The sequence below is a fragment of the Balearica regulorum genome, chromosome 5, assembly GCF_011004875.1.
Source record: "Balearica regulorum gibbericeps isolate bBalReg1 chromosome 5, bBalReg1.pri, whole genome shotgun sequence".
Taxonomy (NCBI): domain Eukaryota; kingdom Metazoa; phylum Chordata; class Aves; order Gruiformes; family Gruidae; genus Balearica; species Balearica regulorum.
The window spans coordinates 24747115-24762614 of record NC_046188.1 but is presented as its reverse complement, the minus strand read 5'-3'; the positions used below and the strand labels follow the sequence as shown (position 1 = coordinate 24762614).

Sequence of the window (15500 nt, the reverse complement as noted above, 5' to 3'; positions counted from 1 at the left end):
TCAAGAGTGAGGAACAGACAGTCTGCCTTCTCACAGGGAAGAAAACAACTATTCCTCTCCCCTTCCCCCCCTTCAGGTGCTGCTAAAGGAGCTTTGCTGTTTTCTGAGACTTACTCAGGCAACTTTCCTTTCTGGTCATGTTATAACTTCTCTGCGTAATAGCATTCACTCTCCTAAGGGTCAGGTCTAAAGACACCAGGCCTAGGTTACAGAAAGGACATTTCTGGCATAGAATAAGATACTAAAATCCACATCTGATTATTTTAGACATTAAATTACTGGAGCTCTTTGCCATATTGTATAAGGAATTAATTGCACACATACACACATTCACCTGCTATGAAATAAGCAGACCAGACACTTTCCCCATGAGGAAATGCTGCCACCTACATATTAAATTGGACTTTGATACTGCAGGCAATGCCTCTCTGGAACTGCCCAACAAACCCTGAACTGCCCCGAAGTAAAGCAGCCCTGCAGACATATACAGGCTCCTCCACAGGAGTGGGCAGATGGCAGAGGCAGTAGGTCCAAAAACAGCCTGGAGGGAACAGCACAAGGGATGCAGCAGCATTAACAATACACTGAAATAACAGGGAGAAAGAGAAAAGAAGAAAAAAGCTAGCCCAAACCTGATAGAGATCTTTAATTTAAAAACCGAGTAAGTTTATTCATTGGGAAAGTGCAACAAAATACCCCAGGGATAGTGCATTCCACTCCAACAATTAAAATTGCATTAAAAAGCAGATAGGAAGGTCTGAGTCTTAAAGAGAACTGGCACAAAACCTAGTGCTTTTCTTTGTTTCAATATATTTATCTTTGGGTGACAGAGATAGTTACTGATTAATTTTTTAGGTACTTAATTTACAACTTCATTGCTTCTACTTGCAAGTCATTCTTTTCCTTGGTTGGGACTGAGGACCATAATCTGCAGGCACTTAAGAGAGGGCAGTTTTGAAAGAATGAAGATGTAGGACTCCTGGAGGAGACCCAGCTGCAAGCTACTAGATATTCTAAGTAGATATTGCCCCCAATTGTTTCTCTCCAAAATCAGAGGTATGCAAAAAGACTTCCAGTTCTACTCATAAGAGCAGTTTCTGCTGTAGCTGAGGGGGTGCAAGCAGGCCAAAGGAGAGCACAGGACTATAGCAAGCTTACAGCAGGTGTTGCTCAAGGGAGCTGCTAGTTTCTGCTCGTTGAACCAATTTTTGCTGCAGAGGCAATTCTCTTGGAAATGCTGCAGGTTGGTCTCACACCCATAGCAGCCTATTCTCACTCATACTTGTTACCATACTTCAGCTGAGCTTTACAAGCCCAACAGGATTTTTTAACACACAGCAATTATGTCTCTCTTGCTAGCACTTTCTGGCCAATGATTTCAAAATACTTTGAGCATCACTGAACCAAGCTTAAAATTCTCTGACATACAGGTATTGTAAAGGGAACCAAGTACAGTAAAAGTCTGCAACAAAACAACAACAGTTCATCCCTTAAGTCCCAGTCATGAACTTAGCCTTCTTTTCTTTTTAAATTCTTTTTCTGCCCCAACATATTTCTTACAGCAAGGACTACATTTATTTTGCAGAACTTTATTAATCCCAATACAGACAAGTGACTTCTAGTATGATGGCATTAGTTCCCAATTCCGCATGGAGGCTGCCTGTCCAATCCATGTCAGCAGGATCTCCCAGTCTCAGCTGTCTGCATTTGGTTTATGTCTCTTGGCTCTGCTGTTCTCCTGCTGGTGACCGTACTCTGAGGGTGCTTGGCCCTTTCCATTTGTCCCAGATTCCTCTGGAAATTTCTGACCCTCAGCCAACACCTGCCGGATGGTCATATTAATGCGGGAAGACTGCAAGTACTTGGCGCAGACCTGCCAATCCTCATCGGAGCTGTGCTCAATGACTGAGTCAACAGGAAGGTCTGACGAAACTGCTTGGTCCAGGCATGAAGGCAAAGCTGTCCCTTCAGGGTTGGGGAGGACCCGGGGGACAGCATGGTGCAGCAGACGGCTGAAGCCAGACATCACCATGATATCTCCACTGTGCATGAACATTGCTGTTGGGGCCTCCTCCCGCTTCAGGCCCCCAAGCAAAAATATTGAGGACTGCCCAAAACTAGAGACAGTATGAGGATGGGGAGAGAAGAGAAAACAAATTCAGGTAGAGAACAATGATATGTACAGTAAGAAAATATTAGCAGTTAAATCCCTTTACAAAACAAAAAGCCCAAACAAGAAACCAGATGGATTCCTAGTAACAACTTTACAATGAGAACATGGAAAACAGACTAAGAGGCCTGGTTCAAGGTAGGCATAGTGTGAGCAGCTGCCCTGCCAGGTTTGAAGCCCTGCTGAGGTATTTCATCCTTGCCTGCTCATCCCCAGTTGCCACTCTGTTGCTTTACAACAGAGCTGTGCTCTGTGCAAACAGCTCTTCCACTCCAGGCATGACATCCATGCTATTCAAGCAGTCTTCAAAGAAAAACCTATGCCATTGAGCTACAGCTTCCTACTATTCAAGCCTTCAGAGAGTGAAGATTATAAACCCAATTAGCAAGCTACATTACACCAACTTCCTATAACCATATGCAACCATAGGAAAAAAGCCACGAACCCTTCCACAACACTCGAGTGCTTTCCTTGACTCACCTGAATGATAAAAGAGGCCGAGAATGGTCTAGTTCAGACTCATCCACATGAATTCCCAGTGAAGAGTCAAAATGATAGTAGTTCAAGATCCCTGCTTGGGCTTGGAAACCCCGGAACCCACAGGCTGCAGCCACTTGTTCTGACAGGAACGCAAGGTCTGAGGGGAAAGGAGTGTGGTGATTTGCTGAGTACTTCTGGAGGAAGGAGAGTGGAAAAAAACAAAACAAAAACAACAAACCACACCCAGAACATCAGAGCAGCAAATACAATCGGCAACAAACATTGAATGAGAACTCAGAAGTTTGGCTGATAGTCATAAAGAACAACATCATATTTGCCTGGAAAAATGACTACAGTATAGGCAGAACCACAGCAAATCTACCTCTTATTTAATTCTGGGCCTATGCCAAAACTGCCATATTCAATTAATCATAGAGTTAATCATTATATCTGGATGGCAAACTTGAAGTCAGTAAGATTAGTACCTAAGGTTAGTACCAACATCCTGAGGATCTACTTGGTCACTACCTGAACCTGCCAATGGACAGAGAGTTCTGTATCTCATCAACAGAGCTCTGAAACAAGCACTTTTGTTCCTTCTTTGAAGAATAAGACAAACAAGAATCGATTGCAAATCTACTTTTTTCTCCCTTCCACGAGTGATTCTGAGAGGGAATAACCAAGTCTTCATTAAGGCCACCTAGTAACAGGCTGACCTGGTAAATACAAGGCTGCAAGCAGATTTGGTTAAGTATCTGCAATATACTGATCAGACTGCATATTCACTCTGCCATCCTTTCTCAGCCTCCATCTGACTCAGTCTTATGAAAATGTTTATTTTAGTCAGGAGCCCCAAAATAGCTGTTAATTGGTGAGACTGTACTATAGTGGTTCAGACTCTTAAGTTCAAAGTCACATCAGCAGCAGTCTCTTCCTGCTCTCACTCACCCCTCCAAAGAGGAGCAGTTTCTCAGAAGTAGCTGTCTTCTGAGAGCTAGTCAAGGTCATCCTCACCTTAAGTAGTTAATGATGCTTTTGCAACTATTCCTTTTGGTAGGGGAAAAATCCTCACTTACTCTGAAATAGAGTCACAGGTCTAGTGCTGAGTATATGCTACCACGTTACCTTCCAAAGGAAGGGAGGCAGCAATAGACTTCTACTGTTAAATCCTTCGCAGTAAACTAATACAGATTAAAATGCTATTACAAGCGCGGTTTGTTACAGCCTTTCCTCAGGACTGTCTTGTAGGACCGTAAGCAATTTATTCCATGATACCCTCGCTCTGTTTGCCATTCTAAGAGCTTACAGCTAAGAAAAATGGAGAAGAATTTAATTTCAGTACCTTAGTATCCCAATTATAATGGTAACCAAGGGTGACCCAGCGCAGCTTCTCCAATAAGCTTCTGGGCTCCCGTTTACTGGAACCTTTCCTTCTGCAAAGGCAAAATAGAAAGAAATAGGATCTGTGTTAGTTTCCGAGAGGTTTTCTGGTAGTGCAGCATACAGTAATGAGATTCACTCATCCATATAACAGCCTATTAAAACCATCAATGCTAAACTTTTATTTTCAGTGCCATTATTTTTTTTCCTCCAAAGACCTTGAAAATTCAGTTCATGCAATTTGTGCAACCTATAGGGCCTACTACCAACTGCTGTCAGTTTGAAAGCTTGTATTTTCAATGTAGTACATAACAGGTTATCTGATGGAGATAACACGATGAACTGGTGCAGATTTAGAAGTCAGAATTAAGCATGGACTACTTAAGCACCCAGAAGTGAAAGAACAGAATCTGGAGATCTAAAAGCTGCAAACACAAAGAAAAAAATATTCTAGGTGCTTAATGGAAAAATGACAAGAAAGGAAAGTGCTTTGCCTGACAGTGAAGCATACCACGCTGCATAATACTGCAAAGGGCCGTTAGTTCTACTACTTGGCACTCTTACAGTAAGTCCTTAGGACAGCCTGATTCAATATTCAGTAAGAAACAAGACTGCTCTAGCTATGCCTATACATTTCTTGTAATGTCAAGAAGTCTAGGTTGCAGGTGTCTCCTACCCAGACTGCTATGCAGGACAGAAAACTGGTCTTCTCAAGTGACAGCCCTAACGCAGAGGGACTCAGTGATCTGCAGCCACACGCCAATTTACCATTCTTACTTGAAGGTGGTGAAGGCAGGGGGAGACCTCAGGGATGGGCTTTTACTATGGCCTATGGAAAAGTCCTTAAAAAATTACAAAGAGTATTACTATAGTAAATCAGATAGAAACATGCTAGTGACAAATACTAAAAGGTACACATCTATCTTCTAGTCCACTTATTCCAGCAATTTCAGTTTCTTTTCTCAAGCTAAGTCATGTGTTATGGTAGAGAAAGAAAGAAAAGGGAAATGTTCTCAGAACATCACGATACATGGTAGCGCCAGATGGTTTGCTCTCATTTATAGCCTCATTAGTTCAGTAAGACATACTCTCTTTTGCAAAACAGATTCGTATTTGTGCTACCATGGTCAAGTCTCAGCCAAGCATCTGCATTTAATACACATTCCTACCTGGATACACAGCTTGTTTCTGCCCTTCACCTATACTGTACTGATAGGTCCTAAGCCAAACCAGGAACAGGAGTAAAAGGCCGATTTCTTTACCTTTAGTAAATTTCATAGCTCACTGATTATTCAAAGTCAGTCATCTTTCCAGTTTCCATCTTTGTTACACGGTAATAGCAACTGCAATTACCGTAATGCAGCAACACAGTAACTGTCAAAACATGCTGCTTGGAACAATTTATGGAGCCTACAAGCAGGTAACAGAGCATTTAAAAAAGCGAGAGTCCACAACCTGTTCCTCTACATCTTTCAGTCGACAAACTTAATATTCATAATTAAACATTTTTAGCACGTGCCTTTTGAAAGTGCCCTTCTTTCGCTACAGTGCTGGAGCGTTTGCACAACAGCAGGAATCCTAATATGCTCAGTAGGTCGTTATTCCCAGAACTTATTATTTTGCATGTGATTTCACATGTGATTGCTGAGGAGAAGAAAGTCTAAGTGTTACATATCTGGAAAGAATGAGCTCCTAGAGCTGTAGCAGCAGGTGCTCCTACAAGAAAGCACAGAGAAATTCTGGTATAACTATGTTAGAGAACAAGACTGAAGAGCAAGCAAGGGGGCTTTGGTCTGAAGCTCCCTTTTTTCTTTATCCACTGGTAAATGATTGCATCTATAAAATCCCCCCAGCCTTTTCCTTATACACAAGGCTATATATACATATATATCCCTTGTAGGGATGCTCTACTCCCTTTAATGCTTTTAATTGTCCCCAGCACTAAAGAAAATAGCCAAACTCCACTTTGTGGAGAGAACACCGCATACATTCCTAGGAACTGCATGGACTCTCCCTACCTTGTGATTCCTGCATTCTGAAAAGAGCACATAAGCCATGACCCAAGCACATTTATGCATCTTCCTGAAGGCTTTAAAGAGCATTAAAGTTGTGTCCGGTCTTGGAAGTAGACCTCTTTTTAGTTAAGCACTCTGTTTCTTCTCCCCTCCCAAAGGCTCTCACCCCAGATACCAGACAAGTTGGCTAGTTTGATCTGCTGTCCTCTGGGTAAAAGCACAAATACAGCAGTTTGCTCACTTGAAGACTCAGGCAAGCACTTAATACAACTGCCAGTGTTTCTGCCAGCCATCACTCTTCCAAATACTGTTTTCAGCTGAACTGGATTCAGCTGCAAATTAACCTCTGTTCTGATCATTCTGTGTGCACGCAGGAGGTGCTGCTGGGAAAGGCCTGTCAAGCTGGAACAGTACCCCACTTCTTTCAGCTGTAGGGCACAATGCACAACACCTTCAAAGAACAATTTTTCATCCTTGATGGAACACAAATGTAAAAGTCAATATTTTAAATACATAAAAGGCATCTGAATTTCTGTAAGTAATTCTGACTGAGCCTGGAAAACACAAGTGGGGGCATAACTTCTATACTAGGAGCAAATATTTAGAAGTCCAAATCTTGTTTTTGCCATTCCATATCTTGTAGATGTTAAGAGTATTTTTGAAGAAAAATCTCAGCATGTCAATTTTACTAAGAGACTGAGGTGGAAGATGAGAGTTGTAGGGAACTCTGGTCACTCCATTGCATGAAACAATTATTATGAAAAATGAGCAGTGAAATCAACAAGGTAATGCTAAATACCCAAATAACTAAAAGATTGTGTACTATAAACAGCATCTATCTTGTATGTATTTTACAGTTAAGGAAAAAAAAGGTCTTGAGAACTTTCTACTTGGCTTCAAAAACTTGGACAAATTCTCAATTAACTTCCAAATCAGGTAGAGGAAAGGCAGCCACATCTGCCACAAAACTCTGACCCTGTGGGAATCTGCCAGAGTAAACAAGATTGCCATTGAAATGGTACATTTAATCACCTTCTCAGATCGAATTAAAAAACCCAAACAACCCACCCAATCCAAAATAAAGAAATACTTTGGAAAATAAAACTACAGAAACTAGCTGACTTGAGAACTTCAAGAAAGTGCAGATAACAGCCTTTCAATTACAGTATACTAGGTTTGACAGCTGACTGGGAAGAAGGGCTAGCATGAGTAGGGTGTTTGGACAGGATCCTTTTTGCCTCAGGAAAACTGAGGGTCCTCATGGTTCTACTTTTCCACTTGTAGCTGAGCCTAGCAAGCTTCCAAGCACCATGATATCAGCCAGGGTCACTATTTTACATTTGACTGATGGATTTGGAATAATTTGCTACTACAAAATCCCATTGTGAGTGTGAAAGCAGAGAATTAACCAGGACGCACATCAAGCCATGAAAAATCCATCTTTAACATGGCATATCTGACACTACCTGTATATTGGCAGTATGTACGCAGTCTTTTTCAGGTTCTCTTCCCTGCTTATTTTTCTTAGACCTTCTCAGAGACGAGACCTTCTGGCTCCGTTAGTACGAACAAAGATTATTGTGGACTTACCTCAGTTGCTCCTTGCTCTGTCCCCACAGGTCAATGGTCTTCTCAGGAGCCATGTGTAGGTCCAGGTTGCAGACATTGGGTTTCTGGGGGTATAGCTTGAGACACTGCTTCACCCAGTGACGCTGGCAACCCGGAAGGAAAGGGTTTGGTATGAAGATAAACCCTGACCACAGAGAAAAAGGGAGGGGGTGGAAAAAAAAGTATGATTAGGCATATTGTTGTTTTTTTCTAAAATTAGATCAAAGGATGGGGATCGGAGGTACTGAAAAAACCCACTTTAGACACACAGCCACTGACTTTGCATGTAAGCTGATGAAATTTATTAACAGGTCTGAACAGTTAAGGTAAAACCTATTGTTTTTTTTCAGTATAAAAAAATGGTGCACATAAGGTAGAAGGCAGGGAGTGCAGCCAACTCTGGTCCAAGTAAAAAAATTACAAAAAAGGACATATCTGTGTAAGGCATGTTGATTACAGGTAGATAAAGGAGTAAGAACTTAGAAAGCAAATTGCTTTGGGGTAAATTTGATTTTGAAATGATTCAGCAAGATTTTTCTCTTGAACTTTGCAAAGTTAAAGTAATTCTGGCCTAGTTTTGCTAGACTTCAAACTAACCTTGTTGCTGCCTCTGAACTCATACTGTCTTCTCATTGCTACTTCACTGACATGAACTGCAGACAGCAGTCCATGGGTTGAGCAAGTCTCTAGTAACGTAACCCATCCTCTCCTTTGCTTCATGCTTATTTCCAGCTAAGTCTGGTTGTATCCATCTTTGTATTTTGGTATGGTAATACTCAAAAGGGATGAAAGTCATATCCTAAACTGCTTGTTGCTGACTGCTAATACTTTGCAGTCATTGTTAATTAACAAAACAAAATAAACACGTAGCTAGTCTGCACATTCATTTAGCCAGGGACCTCAGGCAGAGTTCACGCAGCAGCCCAAATAAGAGGGTTAGCAGAGATGTAATGGATTGATTTGGTCTCTATCAGATAAGAATCCTTGACACAAGATCTGCCATCACCAAGACTGCTAACAGGATTCTTCACTGGAATTTTCTCCCCAGCACCCCAGGGGTGTTTCCTTCCAGGCCAGGGTCGACAATATTGATGAATAAATGTCTGACGGGAAGATGCTATTAATATGTATTGTACCTACTCTGAGAATCAAGGCACTCCCTCAAAGACTATCAATTCAGTAAGACTCACCAACACAAAATTCACATACAAAGAGAGATAAGGGTATAGGAGGAACAAAGAAAAAGGAGGTTTCAAGGCTTTGCCCTACTGTGTCTTTCTGAACTTCTCAGTTATATCAAGTTAGACAGAGATAAAAATAGATGAAAAAGGAAGAAGCTAGGCTAAGACCCTCAGTACGATACAAACTTGCCTTGTGGCCTTATGAAAGTGGTAATAAAAGCACAGAAAAAGCTTCCTGCCAGCGTATCTCACAGACCTCACAAGATTAAATTAACTGGTTAGAAAAAGAGCCTTCAGTGTATTAATAATACTCTGTCATTCATTTCACTCCATTCCCTGTACCTTCAGACTATGGCAGCCTTCTGATAGGTCTGGTTACAAGAAGTTTCTTTGCCAGAAGCATTAAATTTACTTTTTGTTGGCCTCTGCATAGAACAGAATCATAATATTGCCCTTCCCCTCTACACCTTTTGATGTGGGGTTCTCAAAGCACTTCACTACATTCATGAAATTACGCTCTACTATGTATGTATTATCTCCAGGTATTAATGAGGGAATTGAAGCCTGGATGGCTAGTTACACATAGAGACGATAACAAGAATGCAAATTTTATAAGCCTTATATCAGAAGCTTAGAACATGCTCATGAGTCTCCAAACCTTTCATTGCTTACTCCTAAGAAACCAGGTTAGTCTAGATTTACAGAAGCAAGAACAACTAAAAATGGGTTGCTGCTATGCTTCTGATGTCAAGAAAGGCAGAAACCCCTGAATTTCTAACAGTTGCAGAATTTTACTATAAAATTCTACATTAACATACAAGACTAATAGTTCCTGCGAAGGCCGATAGTGCTACAAATCGGTGACTTACCACACATTGGAGGAGAAGAGTAAAAATATATTTCTGTAGAAATCTTCCTGATCTGACTAAAGAACACCACAGATAAGCTTTGAAGGCAGCACAATTGAACCTCTTGGCCTTGAAAAAGTTGGTCTGAGTGGAATGGGCAAAAGATGAATTCTTTGGGGATCTGTATACTAAAGGAATCTGCCTTGAGGAAGCAGAGGCAGTTCTCTTACTGCAGCAAAATCTTGCAGCACACTAGGAATTAATTTACACCTTGTGAAAGTGGTCTCCAGCCTCAGTCAAAGGAAGAATAAGACACACAGATGTCTAGCAACAAGAAAAATCCCTCATAAAACCAATTTGTGTCAGTTACAAAGCCCAAAACCAGCATCACCCGCATCTTGGAGAACTCTGGATACTGCAACAGAAATTCACCCAGTTTCCTTGGTCTTCTATTTCATTGCTTACTGTGGGGATAAAACCAAATGCCTTCACTTCCATGTGCCCACAGACACAAATTAAAGAAATTCTAACTTATTTTAGAGGGCTATTGGGGCAGTTGGTTAAATATCTTATAGTGCTTTAGGATATCCCGATAAAGGTAGCTGGAAAGGAATGAAATATTCTTGTCTGCACATAACATGATTCTAAACAGGACTAAGAATTTGTTAATGTATTTGCATTTCATTTTAGTGAAAAGTTTTCTTTGTCAAAGCAAAAGAAAAATGCAGATAAGTGGAACACTTGTGATCCCCTCCCCCCATGTAATTGCTAGGAAAGACATTTAGACAGACATAAAATAACAAGCAAGGGCAGCTATAATATGACAGGTAAGTGGAATAAAAAATTTAGAGGCCAGAAGAGGTGGAAGTCTTTCTCCTGAATTATTCAATTCCCTGTGTATTAACCATGCCAGATGGCTGGTGTGGCTGCCTCAGCTTCAGAAATGGTAGGCTGGCTTCATAGCAACCCACACAGACACTGACTGCAGTCCCAATGAACCAAAAGAAACATGACAAAACCCAAAATACAACAAAAATCCCTGAAATAAGGAGGATCGGGGGAACTACAAACTCATTAGCTTTACCAAAACCCCTGGTAAGATTATGGAGCAAACTTTCACGACACCCATTTCCAGACACAAGGTGATTGGGAAAAGCCAGCACGGATTTACTGAAAGCAAATTTTATTTAACCAGCCTTACTGCCTGCTACAGCAAGATGCCCAGACAAAGGGAGAGCAGGGGATGCTGTTTACCTTGGCTTTAGCAAAGTTTTCCAGTTGGTTTCCTGCAGCACCATTGGAGCCAAACTGGCAGCTCATGGATTTTTATGGGTAAACTAAAAGGGTGAGCAAAAGCTGGCTGGTCCAGCAGGCTTAAATAATAGTGATTCGGTGGTTCAAAGTGTAAGCAGTGGCTGTTGAGTTGCATTCCTCAGGTTCATACTGGGGCCAAGACTGACAACTACATCTGCATCAACCTGGACGATGGGACATTCAGCCTCATCACACTTAGAGAAAACACTACATCGAGGCAGCAGTGGATATGTTGGAGGCCACTGCTGCCACTGAAAGGGACCTTGACAAGCCAAAGAAACAGGCCAACAAGAACCTCTGAAGTTACACGGGGATAATCCTGCACCTGGAGCAGAATAACACCATGCAACAGTATGGCCCGAGGACCTGAGGCCTAGGGAGCAGCTCTAAATCAAAGGACACGTGGTTCTCGGAGGACAAATTGAGCACGAGTCAGTAGTGCGTCCTTGCGGCAATGAAGGCTGATTACACATTGGCCTATATTAGTAAGAACTACCTAAAGGGGCATTATAGAGCAGGTGGAGCCAGATTCTCCTCAGAGGTGCAGAGCAAGATTACGAGAGGCAACAGTCACAAATTACAGCAAGGCAAATTTTGGTTAGTTAAGGTGAAAAAAAAAAATCCAAACAAAAACTCAGACAAGAGTGGCCAAACACTGGAACAGGTGCCCAGAAGGGTGTGCAAATTTATGGAGATTTCCAAAACTCACCCATACAAAGCTCTGAGCGACCTGATCTAACTTTCACCTTGACCCTACTTTAAGCAGGAAGCTGGACTAGACCTCTGGAGTTTCCTTCCAACTGAACATCTTTCTGTGATTCTACCAGGTGACCTGCAAACCTAAGATTCATTTCAGTTTTTGAAATAACTTGCCTAATCAAATTACTCTGTACCTTGAATAGGACAGGTGGTTCTCACTCACTTATTGTAGTCAGTGTTCACCAGCAAGTAGATGCTACACTTCAGCCCTGAAATGACTGTATTTCAGTCACTTATCAAATTTTCATGAAATACATAGAGATTTTTTTATTTCAGCATCTATTTTTCCTCAAAGGCAACAGGAGTCCATTCTTACAAGGGATGGTCTAGTTGATCAGAAACTGTGAAACAACTGGCTCTTCTGTCCTCACCTTCATATATATATACCCACATCCCACCCTTTAGCTGACTCATTTGTCCTCCTGCACTTAAAATAACATTAAATTACACTTCAGCAAACCAAAATAGCTTTTTCAGACAGGGCGAGGAGGATAAGATGGAAGATGCCTGAATCCAAAGCATCAAGGTTGTGTTTAATTTTTCTTGAAATCAGAAGTACCTACCCGGATACCCATTGAGGCCATAGGCTTTCCACTGGCTAACTGGCTGTAATCCTGCTCTGTAAGCATCTTGATCACTGACTGAAGAAATACTGAGCTGTGATCTGAACACCTGGCAAAAGAAAAAACAGATGTGGTTAAAAAAAAAAAAAAGGAAAAAAAGAAGAAGAAATACAAAATTCATTGAAAAATAGCAACTGTAAGAAACAGTGCTACCATATACCAAGGTAAGTCACGTGAAAATGGCAACTGTACCACAGAACTATTGTCTAAGCAACTGTGACCAGAACAGGGCATTGCTGCTCAGAGCTAGTATGTACTCCACACAAGAATCAAAAGGTACCTACAGTTTTTACAATACCTAGGGCTCAGGAGATATGTCCTCCATTCATAAAAACTCCAAACAATTTATACCAATGAGAAAAAATTTGGTACTATTTGTCCATTTTCACAGTACAGCCTCATCATTATAAAACATTCTGGTAACTATCCGTCTCCATCAGAGAACAATATTTAGTACCCATAACACTTTATACCTTCAAAGAATGTTCCAAATACAAGTTACTCATGATCCCACAGGGCAGATGACTATTCTCATCTGTAATTTACAGAAGGAGTAGTACAGTGATGAAGTGGGCAAGGCTGTCTGATATGCAGAAACCCTGTAAATTCTGAATACCACATCGCCACTTCTGTTTCCAATAGCAGGGTCAACAGCTCAAGGCTTAGCAAAATACTTGATATACGTATGTTGTGGTGACCCAAGAGAGTATTTAAGCTGCAATAAGCCAACACTTGCTGGGAAAAAAAAAAAAAACCAAACAACAAACCAAAACACCCCACCTAAACTCATCCACCATGTTCCCACTCCCTTCTTCCCTTAGGATTAGGGACCATCTTAGCAAGGGCAGCGTAGAAGCAGGTTGGTTGTGTTCTGGCTTAGCTCCCCAGTCCAGCTCTCCATGTCACTGTGCAAAAGTACAGGCTCCTTAAGGAAAGAGCTGGCCAGGCATAGTGGGAATAAGCAGGCAGAGACAGGCAAGACTTTGTTTCTGACAATTTTAAGTGTATATTAAATTAAGGCCTTTATACTCAGACTCTGCAGTAGTGAATGTGTAAATCAGTCTCTCTGCAGGTTGACAACTCTGGTTAACATCTGAGCAACAAGTCTAAATTATGTACATAGAATTTCTAACAAAACTCTAAACTAGTGCTGGGCAGCAGCTTCTGGCAATATGCTCAGTTTTAACAATTTTTCAGCTCGCTACCAAAAGCAGCTTTGTGACTGCCAGCCTTGGAGAGCTTTATTCAGAGTGCTGTCTGCAGAACCTCCCCAGGAAGACTCTTCCTTCAACTAAGACACTGCCACCTCTCAGTCTTCTCAAACTGCTTACACACCAGCTGCTGCCAGGGCTTCTGGAGAACAGGAGCTGTTTCTATGCTGAAGAACTATATGTGCTGAATCAGTTAAATAAGCCTGGTAGCAGGGCAGCTGGGGTATGTCACACTTCACTGAAGAGCTCAATCACTTGAAGCAGTTTTCTGAAAGAAAAAGAACAATAGTATCTGGGCCAATCTGCCTGGCCTGTAGCTCTTCTTAAAGAGAAAAGGCAGATGTTTTTAACCTGAGGGAAAGAGGAATAAAAGATGCTCTTACTAGGAAGCTATCAACTGATCTAGAGGGTAACAAGCACAAAAAGAATGATATGGAGAGGGGACAGATGCTTGTGATGCTTTCAAGTACTTTGAATTTCTCAGAAGGGCTGTAATGCTGAAATCCTTTATTTGATAAAGGATTGCTGCAAGCTCAAGAAAGGCTGAAATGTTAACAACTCCCTTGTTTAATGCTAACGCCCTGAACAATTTCATACAGGTCAGGTTTTGTGTCCCATTAACAATATCAAAATTGTAGTCTAAAAAGATAGAAAAATATATATTCTAATAGAACAGTAAAACAAAAAAGCTAAGCATTTGAACTATGAAAAATTAGACAAAGTTTCATTTAAACTATATCCCCAACTCCCTTTTTTCATGTAGGCTCATATGTCAAAAATTCCTGGTTAACAATACTTCAGGAGATATCCATTATCCTTTTATGAAGTGACAAAACAGAAAATGAGTTTAAAGGATCACTTCTCCATCACTCAACACATGATAAACTACTAACCATGATGGCTACTACTTTCAGATGTGCTCCTGACTGCATGCCCCTAATCCACTGCAACAGTTGGACTTGTTCTGATGGCTAAACCAAAGGTTTATTATATGGGAGTAAGAAAGGAGAAGAAACTTTACCAAGGGGAAGACAGCAAGAACTCTGGGCACACACCACACAGCAAGGTGAAGCTGATCCTGGCTCCTTCTCCAGCTCCCCCAGGTGTTTCAGGGCCAAGACAAGGACCAGTAAGCCAAGGAAACAGCATCAGCTCCAACAGCAAAACTTGCCTTTTTTTTTTTCCATCCACATGTTCCTTTGCTTCCCTTAAGTAACACATGGTTCTATTAGAGGCTTTGGAGATCCCTTACTGCAGCATAGGAATCTAATTAAACATTATGGGAGTAAATAAACGCAAGCAAAAGTGGTAAATCTGTGAATAGGCAGCATGCTGGCCAGGGGCGGCTGGGACAGCACCTTGTGCCTTCAGACAGAGCCCCATGACGCCGCCAGCAGCCGACCCAAGGGCACCCCGGGTGAGCCTACTCTGGGTCCGGCAGGGAAAGGGGTCCTGGGTTCTCAGAGCTGCACACCCTTCCTCAGCTGCTCGCCTCCAGTCAGGCAAATAGCTTTTTAAACGCTGTAGAGACCCATAAGGGGCTCAGAGCTGGAGGGTGGCGCCTTATAGCCGGTAACGGGGCGGAATTAGAGACCTGGCACAGAGCACTAAGGGAAGCAATAGGTAGACAGAACAGGCTACAGCAACACCCCCACAGCACCACGACACCCCTCAGAGGGCGGGACAACCTCGGAGAGCGCCCCGCCACCTGACCCTCACCACGAGGCGAGGATAGTAGGAACCCGGCGTTATTACCTGAGCCCCCGGCACAGAAAAGTCCACTACACCCCGCAAATCCGACACATCACGTTGCCGGTAGAAACGAAAAAGCCGGCGGAAAGCATCCTCTCCACCCTCCCGAGTCAGGGCCGCCGCCATTTCGGCCAGGCCGCGGAGGGCGGCACCGCGCAC

General features: G+C 42.1%; 1 protein-coding gene across 2 annotated transcripts; it reads right to left on the bottom strand.

The window, feature by feature from the left end:
* Nucleotides 1–1569: 1569 nt before the first annotated feature.
* Nucleotides 1570–15478, bottom strand: ALKBH1 (alkB homolog 1, histone H2A dioxygenase). 2 transcript variants are annotated; one of them, XM_010300967.2, is made up of 6 exons: nt 15345–15478; nt 12319–12427; nt 7636–7798; nt 3993–4083; nt 2651–2844; nt 1570–2117 (listed from the first exon to the last, which is right to left on the bottom strand). In XM_010300967.2, exons 1-6 carry the CDS (start codon nt 15465–15467, stop codon nt 1694–1696), a joined length of 1104 nt encoding a protein of 367 aa, XP_010299269.2. In that variant the 5' UTR covers nt 15468–15478; the 3' UTR covers nt 1570–1693. The 2 variants fall into 2 exon arrangements, with proteins under 2 accessions (XP_010299269.2, XP_075609909.1); XM_075753794.1 differs by having other exon boundaries at nt 2651–2841.
* Between the last annotated feature and the right edge of the window lie 22 nt (nt 15479–15500).

Excerpts from the sequence above, each read along its gene's own strand:
- ALKBH1 (XM_010300967.2), bottom strand. The coding sequence starts at position 15,467 with ATGGCGGCGGCCCTGACTCGGGAGGGTGGAGAGGATGCTTTCCGCCGG. Across the intron at positions 12,428-15,344 it reads TTTCTGTGCCGGGGGCTCAG|GTGTTCAGATCACAGCTCAG; the intron begins GTAATAACGCCG and ends TTCTTTTGCCAG. Across the intron at positions 7,799-12,318 it reads TGGCCTCAATGGGTATCCGG|GGTTTATCTTCATACCAAAC; the intron begins GTAGGTACTTCT and ends CTCTGTGGTCAG.